Source organism: Cydia splendana, chromosome 8, assembly GCF_910591565.1.
Source record: "Cydia splendana chromosome 8, ilCydSple1.2, whole genome shotgun sequence".
Lineage (NCBI taxonomy): Eukaryota > Metazoa > Arthropoda > Insecta > Lepidoptera > Tortricidae > Cydia > Cydia splendana.
In genome coordinates, this window is record NC_085967.1 from 11,380,842 (window position 1) to 11,397,492 (window position 16,651).

The 16,651-nt window shown below is 37.1% G+C and overlaps 1 protein-coding gene across 1 annotated transcript in view; it reads right to left on the reverse strand.

Annotated features, from left to right (window-relative positions):
* The window catches only part of LOC134793135 (sodium-coupled monocarboxylate transporter 1-like), a 60,987-nt gene that overhangs the window by 29,224 nt on the left and 15,112 nt on the right, over positions 1-16,651 (reverse strand). The window contains exons 5-11 of the mRNA XM_063764703.1: positions 14,083-14,150; positions 13,411-13,565; positions 9,757-10,000; positions 5,850-5,965; positions 3,826-3,925; positions 3,271-3,441; positions 2,707-2,861 (exon numbers count right to left, since the gene is read on the reverse strand). Coding sequence (XP_063620773.1) covers positions 2,707-2,861; positions 3,271-3,441; positions 3,826-3,925; positions 5,850-5,965; positions 9,757-10,000; positions 13,411-13,565; positions 14,083-14,150 — 1,009 coding nt within the window. The remainder of the gene's footprint in view (positions 1-2,706; positions 2,862-3,270; positions 3,442-3,825; positions 3,926-5,849; positions 5,966-9,756; positions 10,001-13,410; positions 13,566-14,082; positions 14,151-16,651) is intronic.

Here is a 16,651-nt window from a genome sequence, read left to right on the forward strand (position 1 = left end):
ACTCGATTTCGTGTATTTCATTAAATAATATCTCCACTACTAGGCATTTAAATTCTACTAATAGAATTGAAATCCAGTGGTCAATACCAATAGATTCCAAATTTCGATCGCTCGTATTTCAAAAATTATCATTTCGCCGTTTTCCACCGATTTTCGAGTGTCGAAATCGAGCGATCGAAATTCAAAAATCGGCCCCCTGATCGAAAAACTGTTACAATGTCATTGAGTTTTCACTTCTGCCGGCACTCCCGGAGTGCAACCCGTTGTTTTTTTTATTAGATATGTTAGAACGCAACGATATACGATTGCGGTTGCTTAGGTGATTGTTATTAGGCGCTTAAAAAAAAAAAAAAAAAAAAAAATATCTGTTTATTTCATGAAAAAAGCATGCATATTTACAATCTTAACTATTAATCTTAAATTAAAAAGATTTTTTGAGTTAAGGAGTCTAGGTTATAATTAATTATACACTATTATTAATTTTATTATTTTTCTATAAGATAGGGATATTCTTCTTAGTCGAGTATTTCGTATAGGTACATAAAACCCCAAAGAGTTGTTCCTTCGGTTGTCAGGTTTCAAAACAACCTTTTGAGCTAAAAATGTTACGCTCAAAAGGCTAAAAATGTTGGAACAAGCACATACGATGCATAGGTAACTGAGAATTACTTCACTGTTTCTTGTACTTTATGATGTTATGCGTGTTTTCCACGGTAAACTATGTAGGTACATATGTACTTGGGTAGGAAGATAAATAACATACCCACTGAAAAACATATACGAGTGTAGGTATACAGTATACACCTACTTCCACGATCCCATGAGATTAGGATCGATTCGGTTTTTGTAATTAACGACAACAACAACAGAATTAGTAGGTAACGAATACTCTTAGTCACAATTACGGTTCAAAGATTAAATAGTTTGTCCTTAACAATTAACGTTTATAGTCTACCTAGTATACTCGTATCGTCTGATAGTATTTCCGTCTTAGGGCCGGCACACATACCCACGATACGACGTCGTATCGTGGGACGACGCGGCGTCGTCTCACGTTGCGATATCGTGTAACGTTGCGACGTCGTGTCGTAGAAATCTACGACGTCGTATCGTGGGCACTATACGACCCCGTGTCACGTTGCAACGTCGTGTCGTAGAAATCTAAGACGTCGTATCGTGAGCACTATACGATGCCGTATAACGTTGCGACGTCGTGTCGTAAAAACCTACGGCGTAAACAGTAAGTAAACTTTCTGCGACTTCTTAGCGGTAATAGCAACAAAACAAGAACAGGTCTATTGCAATCCTTATATCTTGATTAACTGCGATGTTTTTTTACATTTTCAACGTTATGGTAGTAACATGCCGTAAATGTTACCATAGTTACCAGTATAATTTGACACTGGGTTAACGGTTTAACTGCTTAACCTCGGGTTAGTGGGATGGTTCAAGTGCCCCTTAATGGTAGAGTGTGCAGATAAATGACAATAGGTAGGTACTTCTGTATGAAGAAGATTTAAAGCTTTGAAAACAAAAAATACAGTTGTCTATTACACAGATATTGAATTACTTTTATTAAACGGTTTTATACAATTAATTCAATATTTGTGGAAAATTCTTAATCAATAATTTTCCACGATTCATATGTTATGAAAGACGTGACAGATAGACGGACGGACAGAGTCATAAGGGTTTTTTGTACGGAATCACCTTTTTGGTACGAAACCCTAAAAAGCATAATATGTATTAAGAATAGCGCTAAAATATATGCATAGGTATAGTGACTATTTACCGTCATTGCCATTATCTACTAGAGCCTTTGCGAGCTGTCTTGTGAGCCCAATAGTCACGCCGTTATGAAAAAAGTACATGGACTTGTAGTATGAAGGCATATGACATATGAGTATCATTATTAATTTGTTCTGCTAACGGTACTTTCGAATCGTAGTCTGATTGTGGTCGACTAAAACTACGATACGATAACGTGTCGTGAATCAATCAATGCGCATCGTAGATTTCCACGTTACGGCGCCGCAACGTGACACGACGTCGTAAAATGTCCAGACACGACGTCGTATTGTGCCGCGACACAACGTCGTATCGCGCCACGATACGACGTCGTAACGTTACACGACGTCGCAACGTGAGACGATGTCGCGTCGTCTCACGATACGACGTCGTATCGTGGGTATGTGTGTTGGCCCTTAGAGAGGACGTTAACTACTTACTTGATACCAGATTATTTACGCATTACGCTAGAATTAAATGCTTCTATCTACTTTTAATTAACTGCATTCGTTCAATAGCTGTTCGCTTAGCATCACAATGTTATCACAATATTATAGCCTAGAATCTAGATTCTAGCAACGATCAGATTTAATAGTTGGGTAAATTCAGAAAATGAACCGTCATTTGGGTCATTGCATCGACGAAGATTTTAACCCAGATTCGTTGTTTTTTTAGATGGTACTTAACTGCAATGTGGAAAGCAACTTTGTGGCTAAGTAAGTTATAAATTATAATGTCAAGATTGCATGCATTTACCTACAATTATCATTAAAATACACAACCTGAGTCAGTGCATGGCCAAGAATTTAATTAAAATAGGTACTTATATAAACGAGTTTTTATTATACAATTTAATGTATGGAGTTAGCACTCTAAAAGCTTAGATACCTCTTTCTCTATGGTGGTGGCAATACTTACGCAGGGTTCACAGCGAAAGCCTCGGTGAGGTTGTAAGAAGCGGGGCAGCCTTCGACGGAGGTCGGCAGATGGTGCGACGACACTTGCGAGAGCTGCGCGCCGCCGCACGCCGCCAGCACCACCAGCAGCCCGAACACCCCGCCGGCGACGGCGCCCTATCCGACACATTCATCAGTTACACCCCAAGATTTAAATCTTATCCTTAACATTTAACAAAAAAGAACCGACGTCACGAAACTGTATGCCATAATTTTATGGCCTTCACATTAAGTCGCCTTCCGAGAGGAAATGCACGAGTTAGTATTTAAAATACCCGAATTACTATAGGTGTGCCTATAATACCTATTAGTTATTGGAAGAATTAAATATTAGAATACCTGATCAAATTATACAAATACATACATATCTAATGTGAACATCCCGAGTGTGATGTGTGATGAGCACCCCCGTGACGCGTTACCTTAGCGTTGGCCCAGGGGAACAACATGCCGAGCGTGAACAGCCCGAGCGTGACGCCGCCCGCCATGCCGTTGAATCAGCCCCAGCACCGATGTGACGCGTTACCTTAGCGTTGGCCCAGGGAAACAACATGCCGAGTGTGAACAGCCCGAGCGTGACGCCGCCCGCCATGCCGTTGAAGGACAGCGCCAGCTGCAACACCGGCCCGAGCCGCTCCACCGCGAACGTCAGCGCGAACGACACCGCACCGCACCCGAGGCAAACCCATCGGGCAATCTGGAAACACATAGATGACTTATGTACTATACGAATATAGTCTATAGTCGTAACTATATGTATCGATGGTAATCGAAAGTAAAAGTGAACTCCTAAGAAAGTAGGTAGGCCTCTTTTTAAACGACACATGAAGTAGCCTATGTACATACGAAGAAAATTACTTTAAAATATACCTACAAGTAGATAATATTGTATTGTATTTTCTATTATTTACTGAAAGATGTTCCTTTTTCCGCGTTGTTACATCCTCGTGATGTGAAACATCTGGTACATTGACATTTCTTAATGATTAAGCACTATATATACGTTATCTCTCTGCGCCCATGATTATAAATTTAATAATGCAATTTACTTTGAAAATTGTTAAATTGTCTTCATACGTACCGCCGCTCCCTTGTTTTCAGGTAGATGTATTCCTAAAAGTCCGGTGGCTAAATCTTGGCACGCAATAGCCGCTAATGAATTCAAAGTTGAGGCTACGGTCCTGTGAAAAGATAATTAAAATTTAGGAAAAATGCAATTGTGAAGTTCAATGTAAGCAGATGTAAGTAAAACTTTATATAGGTACTTGACGGGCCCGCAGCTCCGCTCGCGTAAATGAAATAAAGAGTTCGTCTTATGTTTAGTTAAATACCGACATTATTATGTATTCAACCCTGCCATGGTTTAAAACTGTGATAGGGATTTCTTATTTGTAGCCGTTATTTGGATAACTCAATTCGCAAATTTGTCAAAAAATGATGTGATTTGATAAAAAATTGTATTTTTTCATCTACACGTATTTATTTAAAACTTGTTTCAAGATAAAATTATTATTTGTCCTTATAAGCCTAGTTGCAAAAACGTTCATTAGATTAATTTTCGCCTTAAGACGAATATGGACGACCACCGCCCTTAAATCGCCTTTTCATACAAACATAGGTAGTCTAGTCCTCTCGGTCTTGCGATAGCTCTCGCCAGTAGCCATGGCCGAGGTTGAGCAGGTCTTGAGCAACTACGTCGTTTCAGCGGTACCTAGGACGTCCACTCGGGCGTCTCCCATTTTGTTGTCCCAAGTACCTGCGCTCTCTTCACGGCACGATCCTCTCCCAACTCCCATTCTCTCTAAGTGTCCGAGCCACCACTGAATTTAGCCGCTTTTGTCTCTCAATATTTCGCCACTATATCGGACCATATCCTTATTTCTATGGCAACAAAATTATATTACGATATTTGGCTGACTGCTGACTGTACATTTGCTTATTTTTATCAGGTCGCTCAATAATATCTGAACATGCACTTTAATCTACCTACATAACTTACTATCAACTTTGTATTTTTGGCCCATCTCAGCATTTTTAGCCCGTTCCCCAGACGAATGGCAATGTTTGCCGAAGCCGTGAAAGTCAATCTGAATAATATAACTCAAAAATAAATTTAAAACAACAAAATACAAATTGATAATAATAATATAGTAAGTACTTTGATTGATAAGAATGATAAGTCATATATGACATAAATCACTCGTATGGGCTCTATAGACTAAGGTTGAGGTTGACAGCACTTTTTATTTTACTTCGTGTAAAAAAACTCAGAAATACCTGTATACCAACATGACAAACATAATTTAGTTTACTTTAACTTACGGATTATTTGGTCTAATCTGTAGCACCGCCAAACGAAAGCAACCGAGAGTTGCCGAGAAATGGCCGATGTTGTAAAATGAAGATTGTTATGAACATTTCTTTTCCTTATTGTAAATTAAATACGCATCGGAAGCGATAGTTTTTATGCTCTAGTTCTATTCCCATATGTAGATAATTGATTTGAACAGGTTTTTCTTATCATACGTGTGTCGTATTCGAGAAACGTGTCAAAAACTTTTTAAGAAATTTGTAAGGCGCCATCTCGCTTCTGCCCTCGTTTTTTATCCCGTTCTGGTTTTGTGGTGGTCTTGGCGAGCGCAGCGCCAGCCTTATTATAACCAATATATTGTACTTAACTAATAATAGGCACGACTATGTAACGAGCTTGATACCTACCTAAATCGGCTTCATTCAGAATAATATTGAAACCGGTATCCTACTGGACTTGTCTGGTTAGTTCTTAATTCTGGAATGAAGTGCGTAAAACCACAGTCAATGGGACGCTTGCATGAGTTTCGCGCTGGTTTTGGCAATGATAATTGTAAATGTGTTTCTTAAAAAAAATTAAAGGTCGTTAGGCCTTTAAATGTCTGATCTAAACATTTCGAGCTTTAGCAATTTAAGAAGTGCAACCACTTGTTTGATCTGCGATTAATTGCTTGTTTTGTGAAGTGTGGAATTACGAACCTACTTATCCAAATTACCAGTTCTGTGACAATCAAAGTGGCATAATGCATTGCCTAGATTTGTTAGTGCGGTATTCAGTGAGAAGTGGCAGCTCACCCAAGGCTGGCTGCGAAGATGCCGGCCACGAAGAAGCCGGGAACGCCGCGCGCATCACCGAGCTGCTGGACGACGTACAGCGGCAGAAGCCGATCTGAGCCGTTGATCTGCCGCGCCTAAGGTATATATATACAATACTTTTATATGACATTAAATAAATCAATTCAATACAAAATAATGCGAGTGTGAATGAGTGTTTTAAAGCCAAGTATTTCCAAGCCATGTATTTCCCCTATTTAAGGCCATTTTTAAATTTTTTACCAAGTTATTAACATTACCGTAAAATGGGGTGACTATTAGGGTTCGCGGGGAGAGTTGGGTTATGAATGGGGGAGAAGGGCTTCTCCAGATGGGATTTTAAGGCTACTGCTACAAAAATAATGTATTCCAATTTAAAATGGAGCTATAGACTCATAATAAAAAAAATCGATCCAACAATCTTCCAAAATCAGCTTTGTATGAAAACCCATCTCACCCCAATTACGAGGGACTACGGGGTGAGGTGGGATTTCCTGTTTATCGTCAAAGTTATGAAATGGAACTACCCAAAATAAAATAAAAACTAAACTACAAACGTCCGGAACACTTATTATATACATATACACCATTCAGTTTGCATATGTAAAAATCAAATGTTATCGAGGTTTGAATGCCAGTTTTGCGCCTACTCACCCCATTTTACGGTAATCGAGCCTTCTTCAGCAATGCGTGTATTACGAGTGTATGAGCCTATTAAATGTTTAAGTCGTTATAAAACGTTGATGCCAGTTTGTTCGTCTGTTCGATTACTTTGTTGTTGAAAAAATACAATTGAGCACTGAAGAAGGTATAATATATATTTACAGTACATATGGTGCTATTTTATCGCCATAGTGCGGTAATTGGCACAATACGTGCTTATGTCGAAAACTTAAAGGGCCATATGTACTGTAAAACTCGTGTCGATTTAAAAACACTCCCTTCGGTCGTGTTTCAATTTATCGCCACACGTTGCGAATTTCCTACTTTTCGCACTTGTATCGTAATGTAGGTACTAATATATAAAGATAGTTTATTATTCAAGTAGGCAGTAGGTACCTACCGTCTTTACCATAAGGGCACACGGGGCCCGTGCCCAGGGCCCCCATCCTCAGGGGGCCCCGAAGGACAGACAGTAACAGTATATTTGATTACCCATAATAAATAGAAGATCATAGTAGAAAAATGTTAGTTTAATTAGCTTTCATTACTTTTCAAAAGGGCCCCAAATTCTTATGTGCCCAGGGGCCCCAGCATAGTTTAAGACGGCCCTGCAAGTAGGCATATTACAATGCGCTTATGAACGTCAAATTGGGGCTTGGAGCCGGTGTAGCTTACCGGCTCCAATCCTAACACCTCTGCCTCGAGAAGATTTAAGTCCCTACTCAATTAGAGGAGGGTATCCCAATATGGGACCGGTAACAAACTCGGCGGGAAACATCTTTTCAAAACATTACATCTTATAATTAACATGTAAATGAGAAAAATACAATTTAAATTACTATAGAATTCATGCAATTACATACAGTGGGTATTTTTCTTTATAGAAATTTGATTTTAACCTATATAACCTTTGAGGCTCCAGTCCCAAAATAATTAAAAGTTTAACCCAAGTGTTTAAAGATTTTTACTCTTTCATAACTAGTATAGGTACATACTATTACAAACTAAGCTATTAAACACACTACCAAAATTATCTTTAATGACATAAATTGTGGGAATCCCATCTAAATACACAAGGCATTAACAAGTGAACCAACGTAAACCGTTATGATTTAAAATTAATAACACCAATTTGGATATGATTTGCATCATCACGTGTATGAAATAAGTAGTTATGATTTTAAAATATCGTAACTTCGGTCTCTCATCCCCACATACTTAACTATACCCATTTAGGATTTTAGGTACGACAATTATTGCATAAAGTTCAGACGAATTATATCCATTCATTCGACGGCTTCAACTGTTTCATTGTATTAGTAAAATTTAATAATACCTATAGTTCGTTTTTTTAGCATTAGAAAGAACTTGAAAGAAGGTAAGCGATTTTGACCTGTCTTTTAATTGAAAAACGCTTTTTAAAAATCAAAAACTATTACTTATGAAAGCAGAAGAATATAAATGATCGTATTAGATTCATAATTGTTACATATTTGCCGTAACTTATTTTTAAAATGTGTTTTTCAATTAAAAGACACATCTAGATTGTTTACCTTATTTCTAATGCTAAAAAAGACCAACTATAGGTAGGAACTCGTATCTTTGTTCATTCCTTTTAAGTAATTTAATTCCTTTGAATAAAATAATGCATAAAAACAAACGCATGTGGGTACTTAATAATTAAAGTAATACTTAAAGTGTCATTCTATGGCACTTGCTAACTATGTATACAAACCGCCATATTGAAATTGTCTCTGAATGCTTTTGTTTACATAGTTAGCAAGTTCCATAGAATGACACTTTAAGTAAATAAAGAAGTATTTTTTTTAAGTAGGTAAATAAATATAAGTCAATTGAATGATAACATAATTAGTTAATTAGTGTTCCCGTGTGCCTTCGTTAGTTTCATCCAACATCTGAATTGAGTCTAGGAACCCCCATAGTCTAATAAAACATGGTCTTCCATTCCCAGAGTGACACGGGCCTACGTCACAACAACATGGCCGCTATATATAGCGCTGTCGCATATTATCATATAGCGCTGTCGCATGATGACGTAGGCCCGTGTCAGTTAGGTGACCTAGAAAAGACGGGAATGGAGTACCAGGCGGAGTATATTATTATACCATGGGAACCCCTAACAATCGATTCTCACATATTTCAGTCCGTTAAGAGATCCGTTTGCAGAGTGTGAGGCCAAATAAATAGACAACATACAGACATGCACTTGTAAAACTTGTCAGTCGGATAAAAAGTTTACAGCGAGTACTTTCTCTGTTTTACTACGACACATTAATAAAACATGCTTAATTTATACGTCGATGTCACGATACGAGCGTCGTAAAATAAAATTTGTAAATACCCATGACGTGTTTATTGAAGGATTGGCCTATTAGGTAAAGACAGTAGGCAAGGCATCTCGCAGTTACGAAATTATGAAATTGAATTGGCTACTTACAGTAAGCCCTTAAGGGGCCCACTGATTAACAGTCCGCCGGACGGTATCGGCCTGTCAGTTAGAACAAAATTTTGACAGTTCCGAACAACTGACAGGCCGATACCGTCCGGCGGACTGTTAATCAGTGGGCCACTTTAGTATAAGTTAGAAACGCTTAAATAGTCCTTATCCAAGAGTGTGACTAGTAGGATCCAATTAGCTACGAAATGCTTCAAATCCTAAAATATATACAACTCGCAAAGTGTTTAGACTACCGTTTCATATCTGCAATAAGACTCTTAGGTATGTGTAAATCTTGTGCCGTTTACAAAAAGTCTACTATTGCATGATTTGTACATAGGTATAGGTAGGTACTTCTGCGCCGTTCACTTGAAATTTAACTGTGATTGCAAAAGGTAGATTTGAGCATTTTAAAAAACATTTTCTAAATGATCGGTAACATGCAAGTACCTTTTTACAAACTTACAATAAAAGTACGACTTAAAAAAGTTAGTAAAGTCAAAATACACGTTGTAAATTATCAAAACTTAAAGCAGAATTGGCAAAAGAGCGGATGACCAACCAATTTATTTTGATACTTAATAAAATATAAAAAAGGAAACAAACGTGCCGTACGGTTAACTTACCTACTGTCAATTAACTATCCCGATGATATCAACCAATGACTCAATCGACAATATCGAGTACCTAATGAAGATTATACGTGCTGTTTAATCGTTTCAATTGCCTATACGTATTAAACTAATTGTTAATTCATGATGCGTTTACCTGAATTGGATCGCAGTTAGCATAATGTGTTGCCAGAACAGCGCCGGTGACGAAATTGATGGAGTAGACCGCAAAGAGGCCTAGGGCCGATACCCAGAGAGCTACCCGCGCCTGTGAGATGCGCTCTACTGACAGGTATTTCTGCACCGAGGCTTGGTTGGCGCAGAACATGCTCGTCCAATACATTGTGCCTCCCACGACCACTGACCAGAAAGAGTGCCGCACTGTTGGGTCCGGATTCATGCTACAAACAAAATAATGGATTAATGTTTTTATTTAAGCGCAGCCGCGATAGTGTAGAATTCGGTCAGATTTTTGGGTTGGCATATGATATTGATGGAATTAACGCCGCTCAGAGCTTTTTTTATTACGGTTTAGATTTTTCGTACTTTTCGTATATTGGCAGACAGTCGGTCTCCTAGGAACTGAGTTGATGGGGTATCCGCTTGGGTGTCTCAAACTTGTTTCTTAACAAAGTATCTGCCTACGCATTTTCTCACTCAAGTCAGTTACATGCTACATGCCTTTTGGGGAGTTGGGGAGTCTAGCAAAATTAATGAATATTCATATATATGATAGGTAAGTTGGGGTCAGTGCGTCTTTAGGACAGCTGAAACTTCATTCATTTTGCTGACCTATGATCGATTAACTAGACGTGTACTAGATATGTACCTACGCCTCTGAGGCGGCGCAGGCGGTGCGCGCAATCTAAAGCGAGTAGAGCGGCTTTTTGCGGTTTCTCTTGCAGACGACCCGTTCAACCCGTGACCCCTCACTGGGTAATTGCTATGCATTCTGTTACTAAACTCACTCTTTTACACAATCGACACGTAAAGCGTAACGTTCACGATTGAAGAAACGTGTTAAATTGTCGGTCGATACCTACATGTTGATGTAACTAATATAGGCAATTTAATTGCTGTTAACATTTTATAACTATGTATTCAATTAAAACCATTTTATGATATGCATCTTAGAGTGTAGGGATATGTCCCACGTATCGTATTCACAACAATGAACTTATGCAATTACAGTACAGATAAAAGAAAACTGAAGAAAATTGACAAAATTAAATAGGTACCGTAAAAGTATTAAACTTTGCCCTTTAACATAACTTTGCCCACCGCGTAGTTACAGATACACTTTCTTCACTTTTTTCAGAAAGTGTAACTGTTAACTACCTTTATAAGTTATTTCGCTTTTACTGAACTGTGAGGCGGTGGGCAAAGTTTTATACTTTTACGGTAAAAATATATGCAACCGCGAAGTCAAGTCAAAAATATTAGTTTAATTGTTTTATTACATTAATCACATCTCTACTACCTAATCGATGCATTAAATCCGTCGTGTTTATCTAGTATGCTTAATAGTTTTCAAGAATGTTATTTTTGTCTCCGCTTGACCGTAATTTAGGTTGACAGTTAGAATGTGTTTACAAGTGAATTTCAAGTACATACGTAATATTACTCGCGTTACAATCACATCAACAGGTTTTACTTACATCACCGAATGCATCGAAAGTTTTCACTTTATAGAAAGCTAATTTTTAAATAAGTAATTCGTGACCATTATAGAGTTCAATTAAATCACTAGTTAATACCCCGTTAACACTCATTTAAATCATTCAAGCACATCTTTTGTTACGTCTTTTGCTAATTAGTCACAGTGGGTTTTTATTCGTTTTATTTAGTAGTTACGAATAGATACGCTTTGCCCATATAAATATGTGACGTCCCACGGTCAAAGGTACCTTATGGCGGGTATGGAGTTATGCATACCCCAGTAATCTACAATAAATAAGCTATCGATAACACAAAAGATCAACCTTCTAGGTTGCGTAGTTACAGAGATATGATTTTTTGAAAATAATGTTGTGAAATGAGCAACTTTACGATAGAGAAGTTTTAAGTTTAGCCGCCTAAAAAACTATGTTCCTGAAGTAAGTTACATAGTTGACTACAAATAATAATGCCTTATATATCTGAGATTAAAAAAATATTGCGACTTGTTCTGTAATGCAAATAGAAACTTTTGATATCGACTAATTTATGTGTATACTAACCAATCTCTTGAAAATAAAGTTTTATTTCATTTTCACGATTGATTGCAATGAGCTCTCAAGATTTAAATTTTATATATTAGAAAACGACACTGACAGACAGTTTAAGCAAAAAACAATACCGATTTAGAGGTGAAAATGTATTTTCTGACATTTTCATATAAAATCACAAAATTGAATATTTTTACTTTTAATGTGACATACAATCAATTTTTCTGAGCACATATGAAAGAAATTCTGTCATTCAAATGAAATAAATCCTAAAACCCCAACTAAATACTATATTTAACCCCTTATGCCACTTTAAACTTACATAACAATAACAGTATTTGCTCCATACATTTACGAAAAGGTACCTTATGGAAATAAATCTAATAATACATCACTACAAAATATCAATCATATTATAGTTTATCTTTTATGAATAGAAAATATTAATTTACATTAAACTGCCCCCAATTTAATTAGTTCTTCGTCATAATAATCTTAAAAAAGACCAATAATTTGTATGTAATGAAAAGGTACCTTGTGGTCAAGTTACATGATGAGGCATGATGATGATGGAACAGTTAGGATAAACTAATAATATTTTGGGGTTAAGATGGTATAAATCGTCTATTTCTTATCAATAATATATTTCGGTTGCTATTGAAGATAAGCGGCATTGAGGTTCAATGACCTCAGATATTCCATAAGGTAATGCGTCGGGTATTGGCATTTTTCAGCAAACCAATGGCTGACTTACTGCATGCGACCAAACCAAATGAAGATTATTCTAGTTAAGAAAGACTTGACGAGAGTAACTTTGGTATAATAGCAGTCTACTTGGATTTGTGATGTCGGTCTATGTACGGTTATAATATTTGCGAGGCGCCCCAACCAGAACTGAAATTGAATGCTAATACAGTTCTCTACCAAACTTCTTTTCCCGTATTGACTAGTTTTTTTGGGAATTTTCAATCTTTTTTCCATAAGGTACCTTTTCTACTAAACTCTGAGACGACATTACTAGGCTTATAACTAACTTATAACAAAAATAAAAACAGGTAAACAAACGTTACGCATTAAGGTTTCAGATCACACAATAAAAAAAATTGAGCATTTTTTCACCTCTTTACAAAACATTTAATATCTCCGAAACTAGAAACCCTCATAAGGTACCTTTTCCCGTGGAACGTCACATATGTAAAGGTACCGTATTAATCGTGTTACTTCCGTTTGAATTACCATTGACCTAAGAAGGACAACGTTTAGGAAAATGTAAGTAGGTACTTATACTATAGAAAAACTTACTTAAGTATCTGACAGTTTTCAGAAAAATACTCTCCTTTAAGCGCCTTCGGAGAGATAAAAATATTGCCTTAGGAAATAAGTACTTGCTGAAAATGATGGCGTTATTTTCATGTGATGACCAGAGCTCCTGATACTTGACGTACCTATCTACTTGACGATAAGGAACTTGAATTTACGCCTTCTTGAGATATTAACACACCAAAAAAAACTATAATTAGGTGGGATCTATTCGGTCGTCAGCTCGTTTGTGACACTTCAATATCCACAGCTAAAGGCACAGGCTGGCGTAACGGGATATTTACTCGAAGAAATGCAGTCTGTTGGACTCCCTTGCATGAGCCCAGACGGTGTCCATGCCGCCGACGCGAGCGGCGCCCATGCCCAGCACCACAGCAAGCGAGCCGACTAGCACCGCTGACTGGAACGTGTCCGTCATTATCACTGCTTTCATGCCACCCTACCAATTAAGACACATTTTGTTACCGTTTACCAATCACAAAAATATATACTTACGTGCTAAATAAGGGCAAGCGGGGATATCGCCTAAACGTTACCCCTTGGTTTGGTACAGTGTGGTACTCTCCAAAATTACGCTCACACATTGTGCCACTAACGTTTTACCCCCTTATTCATAAACGTTTACTAAAGTTAACGAGCCGTTAATAATCGTTTGTCCCTTTCCGACGTATTGGTATGATGGAAAGGGACAAACGATTATTATCGACTTGTCAACTTTAGTAAACGTTTATGAATAAGGGGGTTACTCTTTACCTTCATGCATTATTTGGGTACTTACCTTACCTCAACTATTTAGGTACCTAGAGTTTAAATACGATTTTACGACAGACAATGACGGGTGGCTCTACTTTCCTCAGGTAGGGAATATATAGGCAAGTTTAATTTATCTAATTGTCTTGAATTATCTATTTATAGCTATATTTTTTATATTAATGATATTCGAAATAATGTCTTACTTGTGAGGCATAAAATATGCACACGACGTACACTATCGTAACTGCAAGGTAGGTGTTCAATCCCGTCACTGTGAACAAATTTTGCATATTTACTCAAATAATTATAGAAAACAGGATTCATAATACCTACTTAATGTTAATATAGTAGGTATTCGGGCAAATGTACGAAATGGCAAGTGTGTTGTCGCGGTTAAGATACGTATCCCAAGTAAGAAATACGTATTACTATCAACTAAACCTCTTCTTTCTGTATTATTTGTATTGTTTTCTGTAATGAGGTGTGCAATAAAGGGTATTTGTATTGTATTGTAAACCTAAATATCGTTTTAAAAAGAAAATAAACCATTAATATTCTTTAATTATTAGTATTTGAAACGGTTTTGCAATAGTTTTGACGCCAAAAGAGCTAACTGTATAAAGCCGCCCATTAAGAGAACGTGCGAGCATAAATCATGACAAGTAGGTAGTAAGTATTCTGTCAGCTGTAAATGGAGAGTGCAGTCATAGTGACTGCAACGCTTCACCATCTTCAAATGCGCTCTGTGCGTCCAGGCACGTCCCTGGAAATGTATCGATATGCCTTAAGTGTTGGCCGTTAACGAGATTATCGAGCGAAGGCGAGATATCGTCAAGCAGATATCGTGGGCTTCGTTGTGTGGCCACACACCACACTACCCAACTAACATTAGGCGCTAAATTTAAGGGTTACAAGAGATTTATATAAGCGCCTATTTACTCTTTAGGTGTTGTTAGTACTCTAAAAATAGGAGTTATAGCCGGCTATAACCCCGTTTTAACCCCGGATTGGGCACAAATTTTATCACCGTAAGATTTATAACAGTGCTACAGTAGGGTTAGGGGATAAAAAAAGAGACATAAGAGCGGTATAGTGGAGCTACAATAGTGTTAATTAATTCTTTAGGAGCTATATGGGTTGCATATAGGTGACTACAAACTGTTGTAGTAGAAGAGCGCTAAAGTAGTGCTGTAATAGCGTTGATTAACAACTTAGGATTTAAAAGGGTGCCAAATAAGCGACTACTAACTGTTTGAGTAGTAGTGTAGAGCTATATAGTTGATACTTTCAGCTTTAGATGGTATATTAGCATTTAAAGTCAATATTTGTAACACTCAAGAAGGTAATTGCACATTTTTTCCTTAGCCCTGACTGCTTTGGTTGCAGATGTTTCCATTTTGTATTATTATTTGTAAGCTTGCACTGTGACAGCTTGATTGATAAATAAAAGCAAATAATTATTTTAGTTCACCGATGCCGGTGTTATCTGCGGATTTATGATGGCGAAATTAATTACACTGTCAATAACTATATTTATTACTAACAAAATTTTAAAGGGCCTCTGATCCTTTGCATATTTATCTGAATATATTATTTTTTAAATTGTGGTCCACCGTATTTAATTTTCGCAAAATTACACACTATACGTGAAGTCCGGTTTTAAATACAACAATACTAACATTTTGTCTATATTGAGTAAAATTATCGATTTTTATTAAGTATTTACGTTCTAATTAACAATTTTTGTTTTGCTTATTGATTCATTCGTCATATTAACATGGCGCTATAGGCTTAGGTTGTAAGTAAGACTCTAATAACACTATAAGATGTACTAAGGTATTGAATAACGCCCGTCTGCGACTACATGATCTATAAAAGTGACTCATAACTTCTCTTTTCGACTGTAAGTGAGACAAGAGAGTTAAGAAGCGATTGCGAGTAACGGAGCTATAAAAGAGTTTTTATCGCCTGTTTAGAACCTTAAGTGAAAATTGCAGCTGCTTATTACTCATATAGATGTTAAGGTGGTAGAATTCACTTTGAGCTATAACACTAGCTGCTTAAGATCCATTATAGCGGCCAAAACGGCTATTGTGGATCTTAAAGCTATACATGGACTTCTTAAAGACCTTGATGTCACCAGAGCCTGTAAGCTTAGAGTATATAGCTATTCTCCAGCCGTTATATGTCTTTAGGTGATAAAATAAGTGCTAAGTGTCGCCTAATTGTTTGTTGGGTATGCACACTTTACTCGCTACTGACCAATACCATTATTATAGCATTGAGTCGGCAAATAGTGAATGCCTTCTAATAATCGAACGAGCGAGCGAAGCGAAGCGAAGTTCTTACATTCGACTTGGATCACGCGGCTGGCTAGCGGCACGTCTCGGCATTTCGATGTTTTTAAGCTGAACTGTCAGAAGATAGTTTGATACTCAAGAACTTAAGTAAATTTGTTCAAATTAAAATGAAATTGGATAAACGTGTAGTTGCGGGCATTATATTTTAGTGATTAAATTATGAGCAGGCTCGATTAAGGGATTATTGAGGTAGAAGAGCTTAGAAGGCCAAAAAGCTGTTCTGGTCATTTTATTTGCAAAAAACATGGTCGAATTTAGTATCAAATGAAAGTGCTCGGTTTGCACTTTTATAATATCGTTTTTAAATTTACCTTTTTGAAATAATTAGCAAGATAAAAATAAAATAATATAAACATAATATAGGTATTTGACATTTGACAGGAAATATTTCGGCTTAGCACAGATACCTACA